The following is a 26,558-nucleotide window of genomic DNA, read 5'->3' as shown; positions in this document are numbered from 1 at the left end:
ACCTTTAAGCCACCATCCAGGATCAAGGATACCTTAATGCTCTGGGAACTCAGAGGAGGGTCACCTCCTCTGAGCCCAGAATCTAAGTCACATCACAGGATCCTGGAAGTGGCATAGAGTGTCCTTGACAGTGTAAGATAAACACCGGCTGACCCTTTATCTGGTAAAGAGTCCATCTTTCTAGCTAGGGAGACCGTAGTATCTAGCATGTCATACTGATATCTCCTGTCCTGCTATACTATTCCTGTAGCCCACTGGTGATACTGTCTTCTAAGCCCCTGCTGCATGCCTGTCCTGTGGATTAAGGTGCAGAGAAGCCTGTGGGGTGTGGATGCATGAGGAGGCAGGGTGCCTCTGTGCCTTTCTCATCTCCATTCTGAGCTGCACCTCAAACCCTCTCCGGATCCAGCATCTCCTCTTCTTTGGGCCTCTGCAGATCTCTGTGCAGCTGCTTAGGGCAGCCAGAAGCTCATGACAGTCCTCGTGAGAAGGATGGACTTCGGAGAAACTGGGGCCTGGGCAAGCACTGGGGGCCATGTGTAGCTTCTGGGAGGCTTACATAAACACTGGCTGGGATGAGGAGGGAAAGGAGGGTGTAGTGGGCTGCGGGGGGGGGGGGTGGAAATGAAAAAAAAAAAAGAAAGCAACCCCTGCCCGGCTAGCTCAGCTTGTGTGAAAGGAAGGAAGGAATAAGGCTCACGTTCCCGGTCCTCCTCCCTTGGTTGCAGCTGTTGGTTGGAAGGTCTGCAGTATGATGGGGGGGAGGGAGTCAGGGGAAGGAGGGAGAAGATGCTACTTCACAAATTTAGGATCCTTCCCACTCTTCTAAGTGGGGGGAGGGGACAGGATTTGATGAAATTTTCAATGCGGCAGGAAGGAGCTTTGGCTCATTAGAATGCACAGTTTGCACCCTGGAGGGGGAAGAAAAATCTGTGCGGGTTGCAAAAATGCAGACGTGTGTAGGGGCCCAGTGGAGAGATTTGAAAAAAATAAATAAATAACTAAATAAATGAAAAGCACCGGCTCTGCAATGCAGAAGCTGCAAAGTTTTTCGGTGTGCGAGGAAATGTGGGTCGCTCTCATTTCATTTGCTTGTTCCTGCTAACCTACTGTCCGCCTGACTCCTGCAGTCTTAGCACTGCAGTGCAGAAACAGGGTCACCAGTGGGCAAGGGGGCAGGAGCTGTGGGCTGGAAGTAGGGGCTCTGGGGTTCCAGTCCCTGTGAGCCGTGAGCGGAGGGAGGGGGCGTTTCAGTGAGGGATGAAAGCTAAACTTGTCTTTTACCCCCGTTGCTTGTTCTTCAGGAGTCGGGTGTGACAGCCTTTCTAGGTCTCCAGCTCCTCCTCACCACCAAAGGGACTTCCCCGTCCGATCCACCGGACCCACAGACCCCCCGCTGCAAACGCATTCTTAGCTTCCTGTCCCCGGCTCGTAAATCGCTGAATTCTCCTTGTTCTAATCTTGGAGTGGGCAATAGCTGCACGAATGTGTGACATCGTCCTTCCTAGAAAGAGGGGATAAGGGAAGCCTGGTTGGGGGGAGCCCAGGCTCCAGGAAAAGCCAGGTCTCAGCTTGGAGACTGGGACGATACATATTAAGGAGACTGGGGTGAGATATACTGTGTTCCTGACCTGGAGAGACCCTTTGTTATTTGGGGGATTTGGGCTCTGGGTGGGTGCAAATGCCAAAGGGCTGTTTGGGGAGTGAGCATCCTGGAGAAACCGGGCTTACTTGCTGTTGACTGTGCTATCGGCGTCTCAGCAAAGAGACAAAAAGGACATAAGCAGAAAACAGGGCAGCAGATAACAAGACGGCCCAGTGGCCTTTCCCTTCTTCCCCCTTCCTTCCCGCCTGTTCCTCCGGCCACTGGAGGACAGGGCCGAGTGTGTTTGTGCTGTCTTGAAGCTCACGCGGGCTGCCCGGGTCACATGGCCCGGGCATGTGCAGCCTGCTCCATTTCTACCACAACAACTCGCTCATAAACAGCCCGGCTGTTGCGGCGGTGGCGGCGGAGACATGTGCAAGCGAGGGGGTGGGGCACGTGGCCCTGCCCGAGCCAAGGGAAGGACTGGATTGCTCAGCTCTGCCTCCACCCCTGCCGGCACTGGGCTGCCTAGCCACAGGAAATTCCTAGTGCTCCCTCGCTGTAGCAAAACATGTTTGGGGGGAAGTGACTTTCAATAAGGATGGAGTCAAGGAACTAAATAAAGAGAGCACAGATAACCAGTCCGAGATTGACCTGCTTACCCTTGTCTTGTGTGGCGGACAAATTTAGGATGCTCAGAATTCTCCCCTCTTCCTTCCTCCTGTATAAAATTGAAACCAAGCAGGTCTTCTGTGTGAACATTGAGGTTAGGAGCTGGGATTCACTGAGGCGATGATTCTCAGAGCAGTAAAGGAGATTCAAGTCCGCTTTACCTGGGACCCTGTGAGAAATGCCAAATCTTAGGCTCATCTGAGCCTCACTGACTCAAACTGGGGACAGCTCAGGAATCTGGTTTAGGACGCCCACCAGAGGGGTCGGTGGGAAAGAATGGAAGGGAAACACAGCTCGAGGTCCTTGTTCTCTCCAGGAGATCCAGCTGTGGTCTGGGGATAATTTTTTAACCTTTTCCAATGTGGGACAACGTCTGTCAGAAAGCATAGTCAGATTTAGTTTGACTCTGTGCAAAGCCCATTTATCAGAGTGCCTCCTGGGCGCCAGGATTCTGCTAATGAAGGCAAATGGGCACCAAGCAGTAGCAGGATATACTATCGGTACACCTTCTCGGGAGTTGAATGTACTCTCAGGGGAAGAAGGAAGCAGAGAAGACTAGATCCTTCCACCACTTCCCCTCCCCCGCACCCTTGTTTCCAGTTAAAACAGGCTTAAAACAACTGATTTGGGGACTGAAGATGCCCCTGAGTATAGACAAAGCTGTGGGTTCAAGTCTCAGCACTAAGACCAGATGAGGTGGCAGCCACCATAGAACACATCTTTAATCCCTGCACTCAGCCCTGAAGGCCGGAGGTCGGTGGATCTCTGAATTTGAGGCCAGCTTACTCCACACAGTGGGACCCTGTCCCCAAAACAAACAAACACAAACGAAAAAGCAAATGAACACCCCCACTCCCCCCAAAAACCTACCATGACTGTGACTAATAAATATTTTTTTTTGAGACTAGAAGTAGAAACTGGTCCCGTATTTATTTTTATTATCCTATTTTATGTCTATGAGTGTTTTGCCTGCATGTCTACCTACGATTTGTGCATGGCTGGTGTCTGTAGAGGCCAGAAAAGCACTGGACCTCTTAGAACTGGAGTTACAGATGGTTGTAGGCGTTAGAGATGGGTGGGAATTGAACCTCTGGAAGAGCAGCAAGTGCTCATAACTGCTGAGCCAGCTGTCTCTAGCCCTTGCTGCTGCTGCTGCTTCCTCCTCTTCTTCCTCCTCTTTTTCCTTCTCCTCCTCCTTCATCTTCATCTTCTCCTTCGCCTAGGGACTCAGAGCTGGATAAAGCCATGGGCCCTTGATTCCCCTGTGTGAAACTAGAATAATGAGTTTACATTTACCCAAACTCCTATTACTTAGATCTCCAGGGTAAGGGTAGGAAGAAGGCAAGGAAAGGGATAAGAGGGTTGGAAGTTCCCTGGGTAAAATGAGTTTAGCAGATAACAAGCAGGAAAGGGTTTTCAATAGGACAGGGTGGGGCAGAGGCAGTCCAGTCCAGGTTCCCTCCAAGACCCCGACACTGTGGCCAGAGGAAGTAGAGGGTCTCTGAGATAAATCCCAGAGGCTCCTGAGGATTGAGAGCCGAGCCTGCCAAGTGACTGAAGAATAGAGGACAGGCACCAGAGTCGCCTTACATAGGCAAGGAAAGCAAGAAGAGGGTAGCCAAGAACCGGAGCGTGCCCAAGCCTCCTCTGGCTCTCCCCCAAGCATGGCTAGCTCTGCAGACTCCAGCTCCTATTACAGCCTCGGCTCTGACCACTCGCCTCCGGCTTTCTCCCTGCTTTCCTTCCTTCTTTAGTTCATTTTAGCAGGGAGGGGGTGAGACAGGGTTTCTCTATGCCACTTTGGCTGCCCTGAAACTTGCTCTGCAGACCAGGCTGGCCTCGATCTCAGAGATCCACCTGCTTCTGCCTCCCAAACTCTGGGATTGAAAGCATGCGCCACCCCACGCCCCCGGCTCTGCTTTATTTTCCGAGATATATATTTTTGTCTGAATCTCACTGAGCTCTTCCTTTTGCTTCTCTGCAAGACTTCCTCTGGGCCTGAAAGGCTCTCTGCCCAAGGAGCAGACAGCCCTGCAGGCTCAGCTGCAGTGACCTACATTGGCTCTCCCCTAGGCTCAGGGTGTGGGGGCTGAAGTTTCCAGAGAGGAACTTGGGAATCTGGCACAGGTCTATAGATGATGACGTCAGGCAGACTGGCTGCAAAAGTGGCACCGGGGAGCTGTGAGGCAGGGGGCGCCACCGAACTGCATTATCAGAAGATTCTCCTCCCACAAATGCAAAAGCATTTTGGAACGGCTAGCCCCTTCAGTAGGACAGAGAAGTCCTTGTCAGGCTTGGACGCCCTCCATGATATCTGAAAGTGGCTTTTTTAACGGCTCCTCATTCTTGCTAAACGCATCTCAGTCGGCTACATTGGGCTGCAAAGATTTCCTTGCTCTTGATCTGGACGTGTGAGTTCAGATTTCAGCTTATTTATTTCAGGGAAATGAAGGCTAAGTCAAGGTCAGGTACTCAGAAATCGGCTTACTCCTGTGTTAAACTATATAGGGACTTTAGACCCAAGGTTCCGAGAAGAAACTTGAGAGGATGAATTGCCATTAATAACTGCTGGCGTGAGACCCTGACAACTGAATCCCTCCTTCCAGCAACGCGTTCCTGGGGCAGGGAAGGCAGGTCCCGAAATAGGTGCCTCGCCTACCGCTGTGAACCACAGTGCACCCGCCCCCAGATTGTAGATGTTTTTACCCGGGCTAGGAAATCCTATTGAGGTGGGGGAAGGAAATTAGATTGTGGTCACAAAGAGAGACTTCAGAGCCTTTTACTTAGCAGCGAGAGAGGTGGGGTGGGGTGGGGGAAGGGCAGGCTCTACAAGACTGGGTGGCTCTGTGTCCAAAGGACTTCGCCTTGCCAAGCCCCACCCCACAGCCCAGGAAGTCCACAGCTTGGCACCTAGCCGAGGCAGAGCATTCCTCAACCTTCTGACCAGCTGCGGGTTGGTTCCCACAGGAGGATGGGGGAAGGGAAGGAAACTAGTCAAGGAAGAAGTGACCATAGTGTGTGTGGGGGGGGAGTTCGGAGAAGGTAGAGAGTGAGTCTCCAGTGACACGAGTCCCTTTTTGCGGAGATGAGGTGGGAATGCCTTTCAGCGGCTCAGAGTCCGCAGCCTGAGAACAGAGGGCCCTTGCGTCAACTCTCCATTCAGGGTCATCCCTGACGTTCTAAGCTGTCCTCTAGCAGCTAGCTAGTTTAGGTTGCTTGTGCTCTGTCTCCCTTACTCTAGTTGAGCTTGGGCGCTCCCGAGTGGCTAAAAGCAAGAACTGCAGCTGGGCTGGCGGGGAGGAGCTCACTGGGTCTCCCTTTGCCTAGACGTCTCTGCCCCTCCCTTTTCTTCATCCCAAACCCTGGTCTCTGGAAATAGCACCTGGTAACCGGAGCGTTGACAGATGCTGACTTATAGGAGAGCAAGTGGCCCAGCCAGCGTTTTCAGTCTTCTGACTTGCTCGATTTGGGACTCTTCCTTTAAAAGTAGGTGCTCCGGACACCTACTTGTAGCTCTTGGGCTAGAGTTCTGTGACCTTAGAATGACAATTTGTTTGTTTATTAGGGGCTAAACAGAGAGGGGGTTGGGAGAGGGAAAGAGAGGTTGCCAGTGGTAGCCGCGGAGGCCAGAAGAAGGCATTGGGTACCCTGGAACTGGAGTTACAGATGGTCACTAGCCACCATGTGGGTGCTGGGACTCGTCCTCTGGAAGAGCAACCAATGCTCTTAATTACCGAGCCTTCTTTGCACCCTCTCTGCCCCCACGCTTCCTAGTTTAACTTCTCCAGTGTTGGGATTGGAATAGGCTTGTACCAAATTCAACCCTTCTTCTCCACACTGTGTAGCCCTTCCTTTCTGTGAACACTACCCATAATCCACTGCTTAGCTATAGCTCCCGTTCCTCAGCCAACTTTACTTCTAGTAAAGGATTTTTCCCCCGTTTTAATTTTCCCACATAAGCTGTGAATCATGGTGTTGAGAGAAGAGAGACCTCAAACCAGGTTCAAGATTCCCATCCCACTATCTTTAATTTTATTAACTTATTTTTTTGAGACAGGTTCTCTCTATATAGTCCCAGCTGTCCTGGAACTCCATACGTAGACCTGGCTGTCCTCAGAGACACATATGCCTCTCCAGTGCTGGGATTAAAAGCATGGTCCACCATGCTGGGCCCTGGGCTAATTTTTGCTGCTTACCTTCTCCTCCTCCTTCTAAAACCGTCTTCTGGGCCTCTCTCTCCATTCAATGTGTTCTTAATGCTGAACGAGAGATACTGTTTTAGAAACCTGTTAGCTTGACCAGTCGGACTGAGCTTACATAGAGAGAATTACTTACAGTGTTGTTAAGGAAGGCCATTTAGGAACGATCCATTCAATGCAGAGAGGTGCTGTGCCCGTGACCCAACACCATGAAGTCTAAGGAAGGTAGAACTGGAGTAAAGGTAACCGATTTGCATCCAGAAAAGGAAAACTAGCTCACTCCACACCAAGACAATTTCATCGATGCTACCTAGCTCTCTCTTGGATTTGTCTCTTAAAGATTGAATTTAGGGGCTCTGGCTGCCTATACCCTACCATTCAGCCATGTTACCACTGAGCTAGATTCTCATCCCCTTTACTATTTTTAAATAGTGTGGTGGCTACATTAAACCCGAACAGCCCTGTATGTCGCTACCCTCTTCAGCCTCTGGAGCTAGGACTACAAGTGTTACTATACCTGACTTCTCTTCTGTGCAAACCTTAAAGTTACTTATTTTGTTGTTTTGGTTGGTCTGGAACTTGCTATGTAAGCCAGGCTGGCATCGAACTCAGAAGATTCCCCTGCCCTTGCCCTCTGACTGCTCTGCAACGCCAGCCCCAATCCTTAAGGTCATTAACCAGAGAAGTATGCGGTATGAAGTCATTTTAAGCTGAAGCAGCATTATTGCATAGTTTCTAAGCTCTCAATAACCTAGGCTGCTGCCCCAAAGTCACCCTCAAGAGGGCACCTTTGTTCAGTGGCTAGCGGATGCTTGCTAAGTGGGAGCCTGAGGAAGGAAACACAACAATTGACCACGTGTTAGGGGTGGCTCTCGCAGGGGTTGCTGGGACAGGGAAGGGAGGTCCACGTGGAGTGGGAAGGACAGACTGAAAGTTTTGGCGGGGCGGTCTGAAAGTGTGTGTGTGGGGGGAGATAGAAATAATTAAACACACACACAAATTTGAGTTGTGACCATATTGTAAAGGGAACTGAAAAAAGCAGTTGGGTATATCCGTCCTTGGAGAGGACCAGGAGACTGGGACTCCCGCAGGCCTGCCGGAACGAACCGCAGGGCTGCTGGCCGAAAGCGCTCGGAGCCCCATAAAACTTCGGCAGAAACTTTTGGCTCCGTACTGATTGGTGTCCTAACCTCCAAGGTGGCGAGCATGGCCGTGGTCTCCCTTCGGTGCCGTGTGGGACTAGGCTAATGTCGTCCACGGAACTCCAGTTTTTATTTACCTTTCTGAGCGCCTCGGAAAGCCACCCGGGAGAATCCTCTCCCTGGAGAGAAGCCAAGACAAACATTCGCTTTTTTTTTTTTACTACCAAGTTCTGCCCCCTGTTAGCAGCCTCGCTGTCAGGAAAAAAAAAAAGAGAGAGAGAGAGACCGGAAAGATGAGCTACTCTTGCTTCCTTATTTGGGGGCTGTGGTGGAGGCGGGTGTGGTGACTGGGAAAACCAAGACACAGGCAGGTAAAATGGTTTGCCAAATGCTTTTTCACTCCATAGGGATGCCCTTCAAAAAATGGAGAAAATAGGAACGGAATCCAGCAATTCCATAAACCTGTGCAGGACGGTGAAAGATTGGTATTAACCCTCTCCAAACTTTCGGCCACTGGGCAAAGTGCTTAGCATTCCACTACTGATAAAAAAATTTAGGGATTTAACTTACGGGTATTAAGCACCGCTTCTTTTAGGTCCCCTCACAACGGACTCCACTTAGTTTTTTGTTGTTTTTGGAACAGGGTCTGAAATTGTAGCCCAGGCTGGCCTAGAACCCATTATGTACACCAGGGTGAACTCAATTCTCTGGCTTCAACCTCCTTCCAGAGCTGAGGTCACAGGCGTGCCTCACCACACCTCTCCTGGCCTTTACACTTTGAAACCTACTTCCGTGTATTTTTTAGTTCAGGAATCACCACAGTTTAAAACTTGATGGTTTAGAAGCAAGAATTCTAATGAAAGGAATTCTTTGCCTGGAGGCTCACTCCTGGAGCACTTTGGGAGGCCCAGGAAGGTCACAGAGAATTTGAGGCCAGTCTGGGCCATAGAATGACATCCTGTCTCAAAATAGTTCCTAAAGTCAAAACGCAAAAAAGACCTCTTCTCATTTTCTGGTGGTTTATATTTTGGAGTTGAACTAAGATGAGTCAATCCAAAGATTACAGTCTTGGCTTTGAGGGGGAAAAGTATGTTTCCTTAATTTGTTGCAGTGAGATTGTAGACTCTAGATTTTAGAGCTGAAAGTCTCCAGAAGGAAAAAAAAAGAAGTTTGAACATTGATGAAAATTACCAGGTTTTTTCTTTTCTTTTTTCTTTTTTTTTCTTTTTTCCGGAGCTGGGGACCGAACCCAGGGCCTTGCGCTTTCTAGGCAAGCGCTCTACCACTGAGCTAAATCCCCAACCCCCACCAGGTTTTTTTCTTAAAGATTTATTTTGTATATAAGTACACTGTAGCTGCTTAGACACACCAGAAGAGGGCACCAGATCTCACTACAGATGGTTGTGAGCCACCGTGTGGTTGCAGGGATTCGAACTCAGGACCTCTGGAAGAGCAGTCCGTGCTCTTAAACACTGAGCCATCTCACCAGCCCAGAGCAGCAGTTTTTTTTATTCTAATAATGTCATTTAGAAGGTACTAACATCCATTAGTTTACTGGCCTCCTTCATTTGTTTAGGGCCGTGGATTGAAAGTTCACTGTCAGGGTCAGTGTGTCAGTTCAAAGTCAGCCTGGGCAATTTAGTGAGACAATCTCAAGAGAGAAAAACTCTGCAGGGCACAGAGCTCAAGAATAGAGCATTTGCCTAGCATTCATGAAGTCCCAGATTCAGTGTCTAGTACCACCAGAAAAGGCACTTTTTAACCAACTCAGAATAACTTCTCTCCATTAGAAACAGCTCTCACTCCCCTTGCACCTATGGCTTGGGCACTAGTACTTCCATTCATATTTGATCGTAGACTGCCTCCAGTTCAGGCTATGTGCCCTTAGATCAGCAGTGGGCAGCCCAGAGGGAAAGTCTAACTCAGCATTCTTGGTTTTTTTTTTTTTAAGATTTTATATATGTGAATACACTGTCACTCTCTTCAGACACACTGGAAGAGGGCATCAGATCCCATTACAGAGGGTTGTGAGCCACCATGTGGTCACTGGGAACTCAGGACCTCTGGAAGAGCAGTCAGTGCTCTTAACCACTGAGCCATCTCTCCAGCCCCAGTTTGTTTGTTTTAGTAAACTACATACCCTAGCTGGCTTCTAACTTAATGCCCTTGCTTCTACCTCTGGTGTTAGGATTACAGGTATGTACTTTCAGGCCTGGTGACCCAACACCTTTTGGTACGTCTCACAAACTAAGAATTGTTTCCAGGACTCCAGAAATAGAGGCAGGCAGATCACCATGAGTTCCGAGCTATTCTGATCTAATTGGTTCCAGGACAGCTAAGGCTAGACACTGTCACAAACAAGTCAAACCAAAACCTTGTAATAGTTGCACTTTTTAATTGTTTATTTTCTGTGTATGGGTCTTTTGCCTGCATGCACATATATGTGTACCTTGTGCATGCCTGGTACCACCGATCCCCAAGAACTGGAGCTACAGACTGTTATGAGGACCATGCGGGTGCTGGGCATTGAATCCAGGTCCTCTGAAGGAACAGCCAGTGAGTGCTCTTAACTGCTGAGCCATCTCCTCAGCCTGATAGTTATGGATTTTTTTTTTTTTTTTTTTTTTTTTTTTTTTGAGCTGGGGACCCGAACCCACGGCCTTGTGCTTCCTAGGCAAACGCTCTACCACTGAGCTAAATCCCCAACCCTGAGTTGCGGATTTTAAAATCAGATGGTAAACTGTTAAAAACAGGGTTGGGTGCGTAGCTCGGTTAGAGAGCACTTGCCCAGCAACAGTGAAGCCCTGGGAAAAACCCCCAGCACTGACTGTATTTGGCTTGTGATGAGTGCGTGCGCACAATGGTCTGTAATCTAGCACCCTAGAGATAGATGCGGGAAGAAGTTCAAGGTCCTCTCAGCTACACAGTAATTAGAGGCTACCTGGAAGAGATAAATATACATGGGAGACCTCATCTTAAAACTCCAAACAAAAGTATTAGGAATACAAATTTCATATAATAAAGTTATATTGGAAAATGATCACGTACACATTCACTGGGGCTGCTTTTGCATCGCAGTGGCAGCACTGACGTTGAAGGGGGCAGGAGGAGGGCCTTATAGTTAATAGTCATTCAAACCTAATATAGTCACTGGCCCTTTAAGAGTGGGTAGGAGGTAGGCTTGCCTAGCATGATGGTGCTGGCTTGTAATCCCAGCACTCGGGAGGTGGTAGTGGGAAGATTAGGAGTTCAAAGCCAGCTTGTGTATTCAAGACCCCGTCTCAAGAAAAAAAAAATGAATAGAAACAAAGCCCCAGGGGAGGAGAGAACCACAAAACCAAGGCAGAGCTTGAGAATTACTCGGTCGGGGTTGGGGATTTAGCTCAGTGGTTAGAGCGCTTGCCTAGGAAGCACAAGGCCCTGGGTTCGGTCCCCAGCTCCGAAAAAAAGAACCAAAAAAAAAAAAAAAAAAAAAAAAAACCGTGGAATTACACGGTCTAGGGTGGGACCTGGAAAACCGCACACCCAAGTCTTCAAGTTGATGCTAATGATGCTGGTTTGGGTTTGTGCGCAGGTGGGCGAGGGGCCTGTCACAGCATTCTGCGGCAGTCAAGATGCTTTTGCGGAGTGGCTTCCCTCCTTCCACCTGTACATGCGCCCTGGGAATTTACCTCAGGTGGCCGGGCTTGCAAGGCAAGCATCTGTGCCTGCCGAACCAGCTCGCCAACCCCGTGACAGCCTCTGGTCGGTTCAGGCTACAGCCTTGGCTTCTCTTTTTACATATTTACATTTATTTAACTTATGTTTGGATCCTGTACCCTCACGGTGAGAGGGAAGGTCCGAAGTGGTTATCTCATCATTTGTGTTGCAGGGATCAAACCCTGGTCCTCAGGCTTCCCCAAAAGTTCCCTTGAGGCTGTCTCAGCAGTACTTTGTGTGTGTGTGATACTGAGGATTGGACCTAGGACTTTGTGGATGCTAGGGTACTCAAAAGCACTAACCACTGAACCATGGCAAGTCCTGTCATTCTGCAACCTGGGAAGTCTTGAACTTGGGATGGTTTTACTGCAGTCTCCCAAAATAGCTGGCAACCCTAGCTTTGGTCTCTGCTCACTCCCCTACCTGTAATTTCTCTATACATCCCTAGAGCACTGGCACCCTACATGAAACTGACTCATGGACTACACCTGAACTAACAGTCTTCAAGATGGCACTTTGTAACAGGTGTGGCTGTCAACGCAGAGAACACTCAGTGAACAATCTATAAAGCTCACGTTGGTAGCTGAGGATAATGCAGGACAAAGTATGTATTAGGTGATGATTAAATCCTGCAGAGAAAATGGAGGCCAGCAGAGGAGTTTAAAAGATGACACTTAGTAAGAGGAGCCAAAGAAGTGAGGGGGTCCTGTGTGTAGCTGATGAGTGATCCACACAGAGAACAGCAAAAGAAGGGACCTGAGCGGACAGACAGGGTCCCGGGTGGGGTGCATGGCAGGAGATGGGCGAAGGGGAGCAGTAAGAGTCCTGAAGTACACAGCAGTGTGCTGAACCTTCAGGCCATCACAACGGCTGCTTTTCATCCACCTACATTATGATCTTAAATCTATCAGGATCACTCTAGATGCCCAGGGAAGACCTAGGCAGAGGTTGAGACTGAGATTAGTTACAAGCGTTTCATAATTAAAACACTAGAAAAGCAGAGATCGCAGCTTACATCAAGATGGAGTTGTGGAGAAGACGCGCAATGCATTCCTTTGGGTTTTTAAAGTAAGATGGTCTGACTTACTGGGTACGGGGAAGCAGGATTTGGGCAGAGAGTCAAAAGCTTGAGTTTGAAATGCCTGTTAGACATCCAGTCGGACATCTTAGAGGTAGTTGGAGATAGGGTTTTGGAGTAAGAGTCCAACAAGCCACCAATCTGGGAGGTTTCGGTGTATGTCAACTGAGAGTGAGGTGGTAGTCTTCACACGGGAGAAGACCACTAGTCTACTAACTTCTAATCCTCCTGTCCTTCTACTGCCTTCCCGTGCAGATCTGAGGCTGGTCCAATGGAAAAGGGCCTGGGACTCAGGACTTTCACAGACATTAAGCTTGTCAGTTTCATGCTTAGAACCCATAACGCAGGAGCAGTTTCTAACTAGCAGATTTCACATTGGGCCAATGGGTACAATTTACCGCTTATTTATCTATACAGACAAGGTCTGCTTGCTTATTATTTATTTAGAAAAGGTTTATGTAGCCCTGTCCTGAAACTTGCTATGTGAACCAGGAAATCAAATTCTCCTGTCTTTACCTCACAAGGGATGGGATTAAAAGTGTGCACCACTACACCTGGGCTATCTCTATACACGTTTTAAAAATTTGAGACAGATAAGCAACCGATTAATTTACAACTATGTACATGTTTGTCCATAGGGAACTAGGGGGAGTCAGTGGATAAAGTTGCTTGGAAAACTAGATACTGTGAACCTGGAGAAATGGGAAGTACTCAAACAGAAGGCCCTAAAGAACGCTTAGTCTAACACAAGCATACATCTCTCCATAGACTTCCTGAACCTTCTCCCAAAAGATCCTAGGAGTAGCTTAAGAAGGCTGGAGATACGGCTCTGGGAAACAACCGTCGGTAGTTGGCAGTACGTCACCCCAAGGTTGTGGTTACAACTCCCTGGGCAGCAGACATCATGGATTTTGCTGCTTCTGGGAACCAGAGGTTCCTCCATTTCTGTGCTGGATCCCTTAGAGACAAAGAACTTCATTTGTTCTCCAAACCATGTGGGACCGCCAGGGAGCCTAGAGGGTGGAAGCTTTGACTTGTACTCCATGAAACAGCCGCAGGCTCCATGGGAGCCTGGGTCGGGGCCGGTCCCGAAGGCGCGCGGGGCTCCGGCGTGGGCAAGGCGCGTTGCCAGGTTGCCGGGGAAGGGCCACCCAACGAAGGCCGGCTCAGCAGAGCGGTCGGTACGCGACCGCGAGGGGCGGGAGCATCTACCTCCTTCCTTCCTCCCCAACCCCATTCTCTCGCACTTGGTTTTTCCGGGGATACTCAGCATTCCCCAGCCATCAGCGGCCGCCCTCGCCCTTCTTCCTTCCCCAACCCGCCCTTGCCTCGGCAGCCCACCTTCGCCCGCTCCTGCGTCCTCGCCCTCGTCCCCGACCTCCCCTCGCGGGCCCCCGCGCCTCGGTCCCCTCCCCCTCGTGGCGGCGGCGGCCCCTCTCACAATAGCGCTACCCGCCTCCCTCCTCTGGGCTCCCGGTTCGCTCCCGCCCGCTGCCCTCTCGGCGCATGCGCGCTCCGGTCGGCGGCGGCTGCGGCGGCTCCGTTTTTTTTAAAGGGAAACGCTGAGGAGCCGAGGGTGACTGTGGGGGAGGGGGACCCGGAGCCGCGGAGACCCCCGAGGGAGGCGGCAGACCCCCCCTCCCGGAGTAGGAGGGCTCTGGGCGGACCTGTCCCTCCCCCCCCTCCCGAGGAGGAGCAAAGGGGGGGAAATGGAGGCTCGGGGCGGCTGAGGCGAGCTCCGGGGCGGGGGGCCGGGGCGGGGAAGGGGGGGTGCGGGGTGGGGAGACGAGGCGGGCCCGGCCGGGCCAGGGGGGGCCGAAGCGAGCTCCGGGGATGAGCTCGGGGGCGGCTGGGTGCGAGCTCCTGCCTCTGCGGCGAAGGCGACGGTGGCGGCAGCAGAGGCGGCGGCGAGGCCACCATGGGTCGACGGCGGGCCTCAGCCGCGGCCTCCACTTCTCCGCTCGCCGGCGGGATGGCGCCCGGGCCTCGGAGAAGCCGCGTTAGCGGAGGCCTGCGGCCGCTCTGCTGAGACGAGCCCGCCAAACTCCCCTCCCCCTCCTCCGTCCTCGACCCCCCGCACCTCGCCCCTTCCCCACCCCCTCCTCCGTCTCGGTCCCCCGCGCCGCTCCGGACCACTATGACCATGAGATCCGCAGTGTTCAAGGCGGCCGCGGCCCCTGCCGGCGGCAACCCCGAGCAGCGACTGGACTACGAGCGGGCTGCGGCGCTGGGCGGGCCCGAGGACGAGTCCGGGGCGGCCGAAGCCCACTTCCTCCCCCGGCATCGTAAGCTCAAGGAGCCGGGGCCCCCGCTGGCCTCTTCCCAGGGCGGGAGCCCCGCGCCCTCTCCAGCCGGCTGCGGCGGCGGCAAGGGCCGGGGCTTGTTACTCCCGGCCGGGGCGGCCCCCGGGCAGCAGGAAGAGAGCTGGGGCGGTTCGGTGCCCTTGCCCTGTCCGCCCCCGGCTACCAAACAAGCCGGCATCGGCGGGGAGCCAGTCGCAGCCGGCGCTGGCTGCAGCCCCCGGCCCAAGTATCAGGCGGTGCTGCCCATTCAGACGGGCTCTCTCGTGGCGGCGGCCAAAGAGCCTACGCCCTGGGCTGGGGACAAGGGTGGGGCGGCTCCCCCAGCTGCCACCGCCTCGGACCCGGCGGGACCCCCACCACTACCTCTGCCCGGGCCGCCACCCCTCGCGCCCACCGCCACTGCCGGGACCCTGGCGGCCAGTGAGGGCAGATGGAAGAGTATAAGGAAGAGCCCTCTCGGGGGTGGCGGCGGCTCGGGAGCCTCCAGTCAGGCCGCCTGCCTCAAACAGATCCTTCTGCTGCAATTGGACCTCATCGAACAGCAGCAGCAGCAGTTGCAAGCCAAGGAAAAGGAGATCGAGGAGCTGAAGTCGGAGAGAGACACGGTACGGGAGGGGTTAATCTGCATTAGGGATGGGGAGCGAGCTCTGCGCATGCTCGGGGGAAGGGGGCTGTAGGAGGCAGAGGTCCCCGCTAGGTTAGGGTTAGAGGAAGTCAGCCATCAGCGAAGGAGTGCCTTAGATGTTGGGTCGTTAGGAGCCTGGCATCACTGACACGTTGGGTCGGAAGGAAGGGTTAAAGGGCAACCTTTGTGTGTGTGTGGGGGGGGGGGGAGGGGGAGGCTTGGGGTGCCAAAGGGGTAGCTTAAAAGGACAGCCCCATACTTGTGGGAAAGACGTTTAGGATGGGAAAAGACCTGATTTATGAGGGGTTAAAATGATAGGGTGGGGTACAGATGTGGCTGTGTGGAAGGGGCTATATTAAAGCGCTGTTGGATTGGCAGTGCACAGTAGAGGAGGACATAACAGCTGTTGCCTTAACCACCGCTGCAGCATCTTTAGACAGAAGGGTTGTCACGGGTCTTTCGGTCGGTAGGGGGTAAAGATGGTTTGCACGGACTCCTATTTTAGCTTTCTTAAACGAGAAGCACTGCCTTTGGTTTCAGAGTTTGTAGTGGGAAATCTGAGTTATAAAACACCACCCACTGACCAAGTCTCTTGAGTAAGCTGGCAGATTTTGAGACATCAGCTCATTCGATGTATTCTGTGAATCCCTCCACCTCCCAAACCTGTTCCAGAATCTTGAGGTGGTAGAGAAGTGGTTTGTTCTTTCTTTGTACTTCTGGGGAACATGACTACATAGGCTTGTTTGCGCTGCAGCAGCAGCAGCAGCAGCAGCAGCAGCAGCAGCAGCAGCAGCAGTCCTAGGCATATCCATGTTAAGCACACTCCCTCACACATCAGGGATGCTGGCTGGCCGGGGTGGTGGGTATTACAGGGATAACACACCTTTTAGCTCCCTAAAAATAAACATGGTTTCCACAGCCTGTGTGCTCAGGCTCTGCCCTCCTTTTCACTCTGCTCTCCTGGCTCCTCTCACTCGGGGCTGTGTGCACCAGAGGCTGAGCATGGGAGCAGAAGAGCTGTTCATTTTGTCTGCTTTCTAAATGAGTCGCCATCAGGCGCCTATGTCATTGGAGACTGCATTCTGCAAGGTGGAAGGAGAGCTGGGACAGGTCTGGTTGAAATGCCCCAGTGTTGATTTGTGGAAGTTCCTCAACATGGAGGTGGCACTGCTCAGTTCTGTACTGCAGTCTAGGGTGTGATGGTACTGTAATTACAACACAACATATCCTTCCTTTGATGGGAAGGGGGTGGGAAAAGAGACCAGTAAAGGAGAAGAAATGAAGACTGTGTCACCCACAAAACATGGTTAAGTAATGCTAAGGCTGTGAATCAGAGCAAAGATGAAGTGATGGCTGACAGGGGATACTGCTACTGCTGGAGGGGTTTGCTGCGTCCCCGAGGTGATGCCCCCTCAGAGGCTTTTCAAGGTAGGAAAAAGTGGGGTGAGTGAAGGATAGAGCATCCGCCTGAGCCTCACTGCTGCTGCTGTGTACGAGAGTCTTAGCGTTGCTTAAGCCTGCGCTCAGTCTCTGTTGGCTCTGCTGTAATCTATGCAATGGATATAACGAGAGCAGCAGTGATATCAGTGACCAAGGCTCAATTCCTGTAGCATGTGTCAGTAGTGCAGTTGTCAGCTTTTTGTCAAAACGGAGTTAATACCAAGTCTTTGATGACAGTAGACTTCCATTTTGTTTTATTTTTGTGGTTCTCTTTAATTAGAATTAAAATAATTCTAATATCTAGATAAGTTATCTTCTCATTATCTCCAATACAAAGCAGAATATATATGTCATATGTGTTGGGATTATATTACTGAGGTCGATTATTACTGTCCCAGTGTAGTATGTTTTAGAAGTACCCCCTCAAATACGCACACACAACATTTTGAATGTGATACTGCTATCCCTAGGGACACTCTGTGAGCTCTTGACTCCTCTTCACTGTGCTGTTTAAACATTCCACTGAGTCTAGAGTTTTGGAGTGAACACAGAGCAGATAGAATTTGGACAACCGTGGGACACCTTAAAAGAACACAGGGCTGAGAATGTAGCTCATTGGTGCTTAGAGTGCTTGCCAAGCTCACGTGGGAGGCCCTGGTTCTGTCCCTAGCACCACATACAACAGTGAAGAACAGAGAAGGTTCAGTTGAGTGGCTCCCAAAAGACTTGGAGCCACATGGCTAGCTGTAGCAGAGGCTTTGTCATTCATTAAAAGGCACTCTGACCCCACCCAGTGGGGAGGATCTTCTTTCAGAAGAATGATCTTCGGATTGTCCCATCCCTCTTACCATCCAGACTAACTCCTATAATTCATTGTCTTTTGCCTTTACTGGGTTTAAGGGAAGCAATTCAGTGGTGCCTGCCAATTCAGAGGAAAAGTTGAATTGGTAGGGTCCACAGCAACATGTAGTAGCGCCAATTCCTACGTGGGGCTAAGTACTGGTGTCTAATTTCTATGTATAAGTCTGCATCTTGTGACTTCCTTTTAGCTCCTTGCTCGGATTGAACGTATGGAAAGGCGGATGCAGCTGGTAAAGAGGGATAACGAGAAGGAAAGGCACAAGCTGTTTCAGGGCTATGAACCTGAAGAGAGAGAGGAAACGGAGTTGTCTGAGAAAATTAAACTGGAGCGCCAGCCGGAGCTTTGCGAGACATCCCAAGCTCTGCCTTCTAAGCCTTTCTCATGTGGCCGGAGTGGCAAGGGACACAAAAGGTGTGCTGATGACTTTGTTCTATGAACTGAAAAAGATGAGGAACTGCTAGTGCTGATGGAATATGGCCCTTGGATCTGTGGATTGGCTTTAGAGCAACCATAGCCTGAATTGAGAAGTCTATTGTGCTAGGGCATGGTGGCTTCCCCTGTAATCACAGCACTCAGGCAAGAGTTTATTGTCAGTTCAGGGCCAGCCTGGCAGTAGAGAACCTGTTTTTTACTTGTCTTGAGACATTTTTTTTGGTCACAGTGCTTAAGTACAGAATGCAGAGTATATTTTAAAGAAAATGGAATAGTCTTAAGTATAGACGCTTGCTCATTGACCAAAGGCCTTTTCTGTATACTTTTAAGCATGACACTTGCTGTCCATGGCTTCCAAATGAACAGTAGATATTTAGATACCTGGCTACCTCTCTTGCCCTCAAGTATATTCAAATCAAAACTTATTTGAAATTAATTAATTTTTATAACATTTTCTTTCGTACCTAATAGGAAAACCCCATTTGGAAATACAGAAAGAAAGACTCCTGTTAAAAAGCTGGCTCCTGAATTTTCAAAAGTCAAAACAAAAACTCCTAAGCACTCTCCCATTAAAGAGGAGCCCTGTGGTTCCATATCAGAAACTGTTTGTAAACGTGAATTGAGGAGCCAAGAAACCCCAGAAAAGCCCCGGTCTTCAGTGGATACCCCACCAAGACTCTCGACTCCCCAAAAGGGACCCAGCACCCACCCCAAGGAGCAAGCCTTCTCAAGTGAGATGGAAGATTTGCCGTACCTTTCCACCACAGAAATGTATTTGTGTCGTTGGCACCAGCCTCCCCCATCACCGTTACCATTACGGGAATCCTCTCCAAAGAAGGAGGAGACTGTAGCAAGTAAGGCATAGAGAACACTTGCTCTTATACCCTAGTGGTGGCGGTCAAGCTAACAAGTGTCCAATGCCTTTGGCATTTTTTAAAAAGTGCAATCAATAAAGCAGAGTTCTGTCAAGAATGAGTAAGTTAACAGCCAGAGACAGACACTGTGCAGGCATTGCAAATAGATGGAATTACAGCAAAATGTGCTCAATGTATGTGTCTGCTTACAACACTGGGAGATGTGTTTACCAGTAAGTTGCTCATCACGAGAGCACCAGACTTGGGGGGTGTAATCTCCGGCAACTTGCATGCCCTCTGAAAGAAGGGTTTTCTGTGCTGTGAAATGCATAGAACTTACACTTTTACGACTGTTCCTGCAATTGATATTGTGTGAAACCTGGGAGGGTGGTCTTTGGGTGTTCTCAGGGGCCAATGGTTATTTTTGGTTGGGGAGCCAGCTTGGGGTGGGGAATTTTACCTGGGCCTCCGCTCTCTAACTACATAAACGTTTCTCTGTATCTCTCTGTCCCGGTCTGGGGGCAGGAGGAATCTGCCAAAGGCCAACAGTCTTCCTTTACTGCACTTCACAAGGTTCTAAGATGTGGAGAGTTCACCCGGATTGCAGTAGCCCATTGGTTGTTCATATATTTAAATAAAATGGTCTACAAACTATTTTTCAAACAATAAGGACTATCTTGGGGTATCTGAGCTGCTTGGGGAGGGTGGGGGGTGTGGGGACTTGGTCTTTATTCCTGTTTATTTCTTAATGGCTTCCACAGAGATGATCCCCATCTTCCGTATGAACCAGTAACTATAATGTGTCTTCAATTGTGTTATATTAGTCTATGACAGACATTGCGGGTACTCTTGGGTAATGGTGGGGAAAGCTTTCTTAGCTAGCGCCTTAGACCTAAGTTTCTACCCCTGTGCCTTCCTCTGGCAGGGATGGGGATGGGAATCCATTCCAATGAGATGCGAGCATTCTCCAGGCTTTGTCTGGCTATGGTGCCAAGTCCAAGTGGGGAAGATGGAGAAACGAGCTAACGTTTATTAGGCCTCATACATGAGGACACCAGACAGATGAGGGTCCTGATCTAGACTTACTGTTGTTTCAGTCAGTAGAACAGGTTCATCTTAATAGTTAATTTTTGCTGCTATAGCAATGCTGTGTAACAATTTAGGAGAAACCATGAAGCAACTTCCCATCCGGAATTAGGAAATGGCTTGGTCTGGAGTTACTCTTTGTGACTGGCTGTTTTTGAAAATCCTGTCTACTCTAGTAGAGCAAGTTGCAAACACATGCGAGATTGTGGGCATACCACTCTGAGGGGGTGTGACTGGGAGATCCCAGTCTCTTGAGGAGCCTGAGTTATGCCTAAGTGTGTGAGTCCTTCCGATATTGACGCTCCTATCTCAAGAGGAAGTCTCAATGACTTGTCCTAAGGAAGCCAAAGTCTTTGTGCATGTTGTTCAGGCTGGACCAGCAAGGTAGTTTGTTTGGAGGGAGGAGGAAACTGTTTAAGAAGACTACATATGTAAGTTCTGAGAACACTGATCTATTTATTTGAAAAATAGGGTCAACTTTTACTCACCTGCCATGTTCTGAGTTTAAGGTTTGATATCCTTGGCCATCAACTGTTGCAGGGAAACCACCCTAAATAATGAAGAAAAGAAGTCGTCTCAGTGTAAAAAAAAAAAAGTGGTGGGCTTATTTTCTTTTCTTTTGTCTGTTGTTCCCTCTTCCCCTTCCCCAGAGAGAAATTCTCAAAAGAACAACTCAGAAAGCAAAATGGCGTCCTAGTGAGCGCATCAGAGAGGATCCTTTCCTCCATTTTGGGTGTGGGCTTTTTTTCTTTTTACACTGAGATGATTCTTCTTTCCTACATTATTTAGGGTGTCTGATGCCATCAAGTGTTGCAGGAGAAACTTCAGTCTTGGCTGGTGAGTAGATTAGGAATTGCTGGCTGGGCCTGGGGTGGGGACTGGTGGGATGGTGGCTGGTTGGGAGCTGCGTTCTCGTCTGTTGGATGTGGAACAGTGAGATTCTTGGCACTTGATGACACTACTGTAGACATCAAAATGACAACACGTCCCAGTTGTTTTCAGGAACTTTAGCAGCTTCCATTACGTGAATTGTCAGGTGTTAGCTTAGGGTGTTTTGTGACCCTGAGTTTGGCAGACTACAATGGCGTTTTAGGTTCTTGTATATGATAGTGAGGATACTGACTGACTCTCTATGGCCTTGGGTAAGGCCATAATACGTATTCCTATCCCTTGATAACTGTCTTATCTGGGGAGAGACCTCTTGTCCTTGTGGATAGTTGGACAGTTGTATGACTTTGGATTTAAGGGTGGTTCCACCCCTCCCCTTTTTCTTCTTCTTTTTCTTTATTTTTTCAGTTCCTTCTTGGAGGGACCACTCAGTAGAGCCTCTAAGGGACCCAAATCCTTCAGACATTTTGGAGGTGAGTACCCAGAGCTGTTAAGGGGATTGGAAACAATAGAATATGGGGGTGTACAACTGGCCGTTGTTAGCACCCAGAATCCCAGCTATTCAAGGGACCTTAGCAAGAGAATTACTTGAATTTAAGATGTTGAGGGTTCTGTAGGCAACATAGGGAGATCTTGTCTCAAAAAACATGGCGGGGAGGGAGCATGGGGGAGAGACTGGCTTGAATATTTCTTATAGCTGTGGATAGATTAAAAAGAACTCTTAAGACAGAAAGGAACTTGGGGTTATTGGGTCTATATTTTTCATCTTATGGATGAAATCAGTATCGTAGGGGTTTTCAAAACTAAGGTAGATTCCATGCTGCCACTCAGCAACTTAATCCTATGTTCCAAGTTTATTGATAATTAAAATAAAGATATTTTGAACTCAGATTCTTACAAAGTATAGAGAAGGGGAGAATTTATAGTTCTCTCAGAGATGTTTGACATGATTTACCCTGAAAAGTTAGGAAAATTAATTTTGAAGTCTGGGATTTCAGGGAGGATGGGGGTAAGGACGGGAGTTTATTATCTTACTAGGTTTATGTCATATCTATAGGTATTTTTTGAACCTGAGATGAATGATTTTGTACTCTTGAAAACTCTTACTCCAATGTGCTCATAAGTAACTTGTCCCTGACTCCTCTTCCAGAACCTGGATGACAGTGTGTTTTCAAAGAGGCATGCAAAACTGGAGCTAGACGAGAAGAGGAGAAAACGGTAAGGCCAAGACTCCCATCCTGGGAGCATCTGAGCCCTAGGACTGTGACTCCCTCTTCCATGCTGGGAGAGTCCTGGGGCACTAGTGCCATAGTCAGCTGAGTGTCTTAGCCGGGGGCGGTTGTCCTTACAGGCACACATGTTGGCCTTTTCATGGATGTCTTCCCCCAGTACTACTTTGTGTGGAACACCAACACAAAATCTAGAGTGCTACACCCACTGAGTTCTTCCTCAGCCAGGTAGTCAGTTCCCTTTACCCTGACTAGAGGGGTTAAACAAGGACCTTCTAGCCTCTCGAAAGTGCAAACTGCTTTTGTAGAACAACTTCTAGGTAAGAGTAATGCTTGCTTTGTTTGTTGTGTTTGTCTGGTTTTTTCCCAGATGGGATATTCAGAGGATCAGGGAACAAAGAATTTTACAGCGACTGCAGCTCAGAATGTATAAAAAGAAAGGAATTCAGGAATCTGAGCCTGAGGTTACCTCATTTTTCCCTGAGCCCGATGACGGTAAGTTGTATCTATCTAAAAATGTAGACTTTGGGGGTTGGGGATTTAGCTCAGTGGCAGAGCACTTGCCTAGCGAGCGAAAGGCCCTGGGTTCGGTCCCCAGCTCCGAAAAAAAAGAAAAAAGAAAAAAAAAAATGTAGACTTTGGGGTTGGTGAAGTGTGGCTCAATGATTAAGACCATGTCTGTTCTTGGACAGACCAAAGTTTGGTTTCCAGCAGCCACATTGGGCAGCTCAGAACTGCATGTAACTCCAGTTGCAGGGGACCCAATGCCCTTTTCTGACCTCGAAGGGCACTCACTGGACTCACATGTACAAACGCACACACAGAGACATAAACACATAATAGTATAAAATAAAGTGAATAAGAAATTTAAGGTTGCAGACTTTTCAAGGGGACAAAAAGGGTGCAGGCCTCCACAGCAAAGCCTTTTGTGATGAGTGGGTTGTGCTATGGAAGTGGTAGTTTTTAAACATTTCTTACCTCTTGCTAACAAGGTCCCATGTGGTTTTCTTCCATAGTTGAAAGTTTGATGATTACCCCCTTCTTGCCTGTTGTAGCATTTGGACGGCCATTACCAAAATTAACTCCACAGTAAGTAGAATGGATTGTCCCTCTCTTTTCTCAGATAGTTTGTACCTCCTTTCAGTCTCCGTGGAAGTCAAGATAGAATGGGGACCCACATGACTTAGGGAAGCCATGGCAAGCCAGGAAGTAGGAATTCTCTTTAATCAGAGGTAGATGACTGTGTCAGCTGACTATTGGCTTTGAGTAGCCTTTTCACTTTGCTTTTTTTTTTTTTTTTTTTCTCTAGGAACTTTGAACTACCCTGGTTGGATGAGCGAAGCCGTTGCAGATTGGAGATCCAGAAGAAGCAAACACCTCACCGGACTTGTAGGAAGTAGCTGTGCTGGCAATAGCCTGTCTTCAGATAGTTGTAGCATGCTGTTCCAAGAGAATAGCAGAGACCTGTATGTGTGACCTATGTCCTCATGTATGTTATCATTCACTGGTAATGCCTTTCCATGCTCCCTTTTTATTAGTTTTATTTTCTTTACTCTGATTTCACAAAACAAACAAAAGAAACCTCTTGCATTGAGCTAATTGTGAATTATGGAGTTATTGAAACTTCTTTCCCGTTTTGGGGAAATGAGCTCTTGAGCTCATCCTATAGGATGGTAGATTTGGGAGTTTCGGGAGCCTCTTCTACTCACTTGCCTACCTAAAAGGGGTAAAGGGCTCCTCATTAGCCACGTCTCAGATGGAGCAACCCTTCCTGTATGTAGGAGCTATGCCTGCCCTGACCCCATGCCTACCTGGTGCGCCTTTTAAATGGTGTGGGTGTAGTAGGTTTCACACTAAAATAAAACAAAAAGACCTTGCCATGAGCTGTGGGGCCCAAGGAATAACATGAAGATGAAGCAAGACGTTCCTCAGAGGAAGAAGCTGGGACAGTGGCATGTGGGAAGAGACGTGTGGCTGCTTTCTTAGTTGATTGGTAACTGAAGTTCTTCCCACCCCCAACAAAGAAAATGTTTAGAAAAGGGGTTGGGGGTGTAAGTTTCCAACTAGTTAACAGTTCTAAAGCGATACGGTTGTCATTTGGGGATGGCATACCAGAGTCTGTAGAGATGTGTCTGTGCCATGTCACTTCTCAAGTATTCCTTTGTGGGGCTTCATCCTATTGGCCAAACTTTTGGTGGTGAGGTAGAAGTTTGGGGCGGGCAGGGGGTTAGGGCATGGAAGGATGTGCGTCCTCCGCTGACAGTTGTCTACATCTTGAAACAAACAGTTGCACCGGATGAACTTTATTAAGCTTAGTGAAGATAGATGGATACATGTACCATCTTGTTTCCAATCTCCTGCCCTTGTTTTGTTACCGGAAAAAAAAAAAAAAAAAAGAAAAAGAAAAAGGAAAAAAATCAGGACAGCACTCCCAGGCCACTCTGGTCTCAGTGAGATTCCTGTTAACTATCTGGAAGAAAAATGGAGCCGAGGCCTGTGGGCTTCTGTATAGGAATTGCCTTTCGCTGGCCTTCAGGACTGTTGTATAAAAACAAGTAGGGGTCTAATCTCTAGAAGGGTAGGGCTCTTATCCTTGAGGAGAACATGTCCCCGGATTATTAGCACTTTTAGAGGAGAAGCCAAGGTATGTAGGGTGTGTGGTTGGCCCATCTGCTGAGCATGCGAGAATGGCATTGCCACTGTGGGAAGAGAAGACAAGTTCCTCAGGGCCTCCCACTGCTAAAGCTTTCTTGAGATGTTATCTGTGCTCCCTGAGTTTGACTTTGAAAGGAATTATTCCAGCAGTACACTTAGTGTTCTTGGATGATCTTGCTGCTCTTAATTCTCCTTTGTGTGTGTTTGTGTGTGGCTCTGGGTTTTCACTTGTAACTCCATCTGCTTAGGAGCATGGTTTCTCTGTGACGGAAGCTGCCGTAGACTTCACCGCAGCCAGGATGTAGAGAGAAAAGAGGACTTCCTCCACTAGTGGCTTTCATCTCACACCTTAAGGATGGGGATATATTCAGAAATATTGGGCCAGATTTTTTTTTTAAATGTGGCCCACTGTTTAGTGCTCCTACTCTGACCTGTGTTGTGTTTCTTTATAACGTGCTCCTCAAAAATAATAACCTCAATCCGCTGTCTCTTTACTTTGTTTCTTGATCCCTCTCAGTTTCTTCTTGACAACGAGATTTGTCAGATTCCTAATTTGGGTATGGGTTAACAGACTTAACCGCCAGGTTTCTGCCCTATTCAGAGGAGTCCTCATATCCTGTTTTTGCTAGACTGAGAGGAATCCATGAGGTGCTATCTGGCAGGACTGAAGTGGATTCTATTGCTTTGGTTCTCCTTTCCCTGAGGACCTAATATTTGATTATGTCCTCTCCTAGCTGTCTTTTGGTTTGGAGATGCTGAGGTTGGTTGAGGAGGAGGTTGGAGCAAAGTTCCAGGAGTGAGAGCACAGTGTGTGGAGAGTGTGGGGAATTAATCTTATTTTCCCCTGCGTGGGATACAACACTGTGTGAGATTCAGCCTTCAACAGAAAGAGAGACCCTGCAGTTCTCCTAAAACATAGTTCCTTACTCTTTCTTTAACAAAGTTTAAGCTAGTGTTAATAAATTAAAAGAGAAAGTGCTTGTCTCTCCACCTCAGCTTTGTTTTATGCCCGTTTCATATCGTTGTCTGTGCTGTAATTCATACTTTTGATACCATTTCTGATGTGTAAAGTCGGCTGTCTTGTAAATATCTTATAAAGAGTTCAATTGTAAATAAACTATTGTGGCCGTTAACTTTCGAACTTTTGGCTCAATTTATTAGATTTGTTGGGAAACATTAAGTCTGCTTGTATATATGAAAGATTGGAAAGGAATCTTTCTATTAACCCAAGTAAAATAGAGTAGCACATCACTCCCCCCTTCTTGTAAGGGGCTCACCCATTGTGTCAGAGGAAAGTGTATGTTACTTATATGCATATCCCTTTGTCCTGAGCCCTTCTTTATACATATATGGCAAGTTACAAAGCTCAGAAGCAAGACTTTATAGGTCATCTACTCAGCCTTTGACACATGGTTTTTCCTGAATAACAGTCCCAGCAAATGAAGTACAGATGTGCTTCAACCCAATGTCTTCCTACATACATCTTCTGTATGTTTGAAAACCCTCATTGTAACTTGAAAGCTCCCTCACACTTCTCTAAGTGTGGGACCCCAGACCATCTGTTCATGCTAAACATTAACTGTTTGTCTCCTGTTACTCAGGAGGACTTTGATCCCAGGCACCCACCCACACAGCTAGGTTAGCCCCAGGTTCAAGGTCAGCCTAGCTCCCATGAGACCCTGCCTCAAAACCAAAAGTAAGTTGGACTCAGCAGGGTCTGGCGGGGCACACCTGTAATCCTAGCAACTGGGGAGGCTGAAGCTGGTGGATCCTGAGTGAAAAGACTAGCCGAGGTCATAGACTTTCTAA

At 48.8% G+C, this 26,558-nt stretch overlaps 1 protein-coding gene across 2 annotated transcripts; it reads left to right on the top strand.

The window, feature by feature from the left end:
• Nucleotides 1-14,168: 14,168 nt before the first annotated feature.
• Msl1 (MSL complex subunit 1) lies at nt 14,169-23,700 on the top strand. 2 transcript variants are annotated; one of them, XM_032912213.1, is made up of 9 exons: nt 14,169-15,283; nt 17,793-18,016; nt 18,509-18,891; nt 20,767-20,814; nt 21,274-21,338; nt 22,016-22,083; nt 22,465-22,589; nt 23,111-23,183; nt 23,404-23,700. In XM_032912213.1, the coding sequence occupies exons 1-9, from the start codon at nt 14,513-14,515 to the stop codon at nt 23,492-23,494; spliced, it is 1,848 nt and encodes a 615-aa protein (XP_032768104.1). In that variant the 5' UTR covers nt 14,169-14,512; the 3' UTR covers nt 23,495-23,700. The 2 variants fall into 2 exon arrangements, with proteins under 2 accessions (XP_032768104.1, XP_032768105.1); XM_032912214.1 differs by lacking the exon at nt 20,767-20,814.
• Nucleotides 23,701-26,558: the final 2,858 nt, after the last annotated feature.

The sequence above is a fragment of the Rattus rattus genome, chromosome 9 (genome assembly GCF_011064425.1).
Source record: "Rattus rattus isolate New Zealand chromosome 9, Rrattus_CSIRO_v1, whole genome shotgun sequence".
Taxonomy (NCBI): domain Eukaryota; kingdom Metazoa; phylum Chordata; class Mammalia; order Rodentia; family Muridae; genus Rattus; species Rattus rattus.
The sequence above is the reverse complement of the archived record's forward strand: the minus strand, read 5'-3'. Positions and strand labels throughout refer to the sequence as shown.

Bases quoted from the DNA above. Each gene is read 5' to 3' on its own strand.
- Msl1 (XM_032912213.1), top strand. From the start codon at position 14,513: ATGACCATGAGATCCGCAGTGTTCAAGGCGGCCGCGGCCCCTGCCGGC. The intron at 22,084-22,464 runs GTAAGGCCAAGA...GTTTTTTCCCAG, and splicing joins GACGAGAAGAGGAGAAAACG to ATGGGATATTCAGAGGATCA. The intron at 22,590-23,110 runs GTAAGTTGTATC...TTTCTTCCATAG, and splicing joins TTTCCCTGAGCCCGATGACG to TTGAAAGTTTGATGATTACC.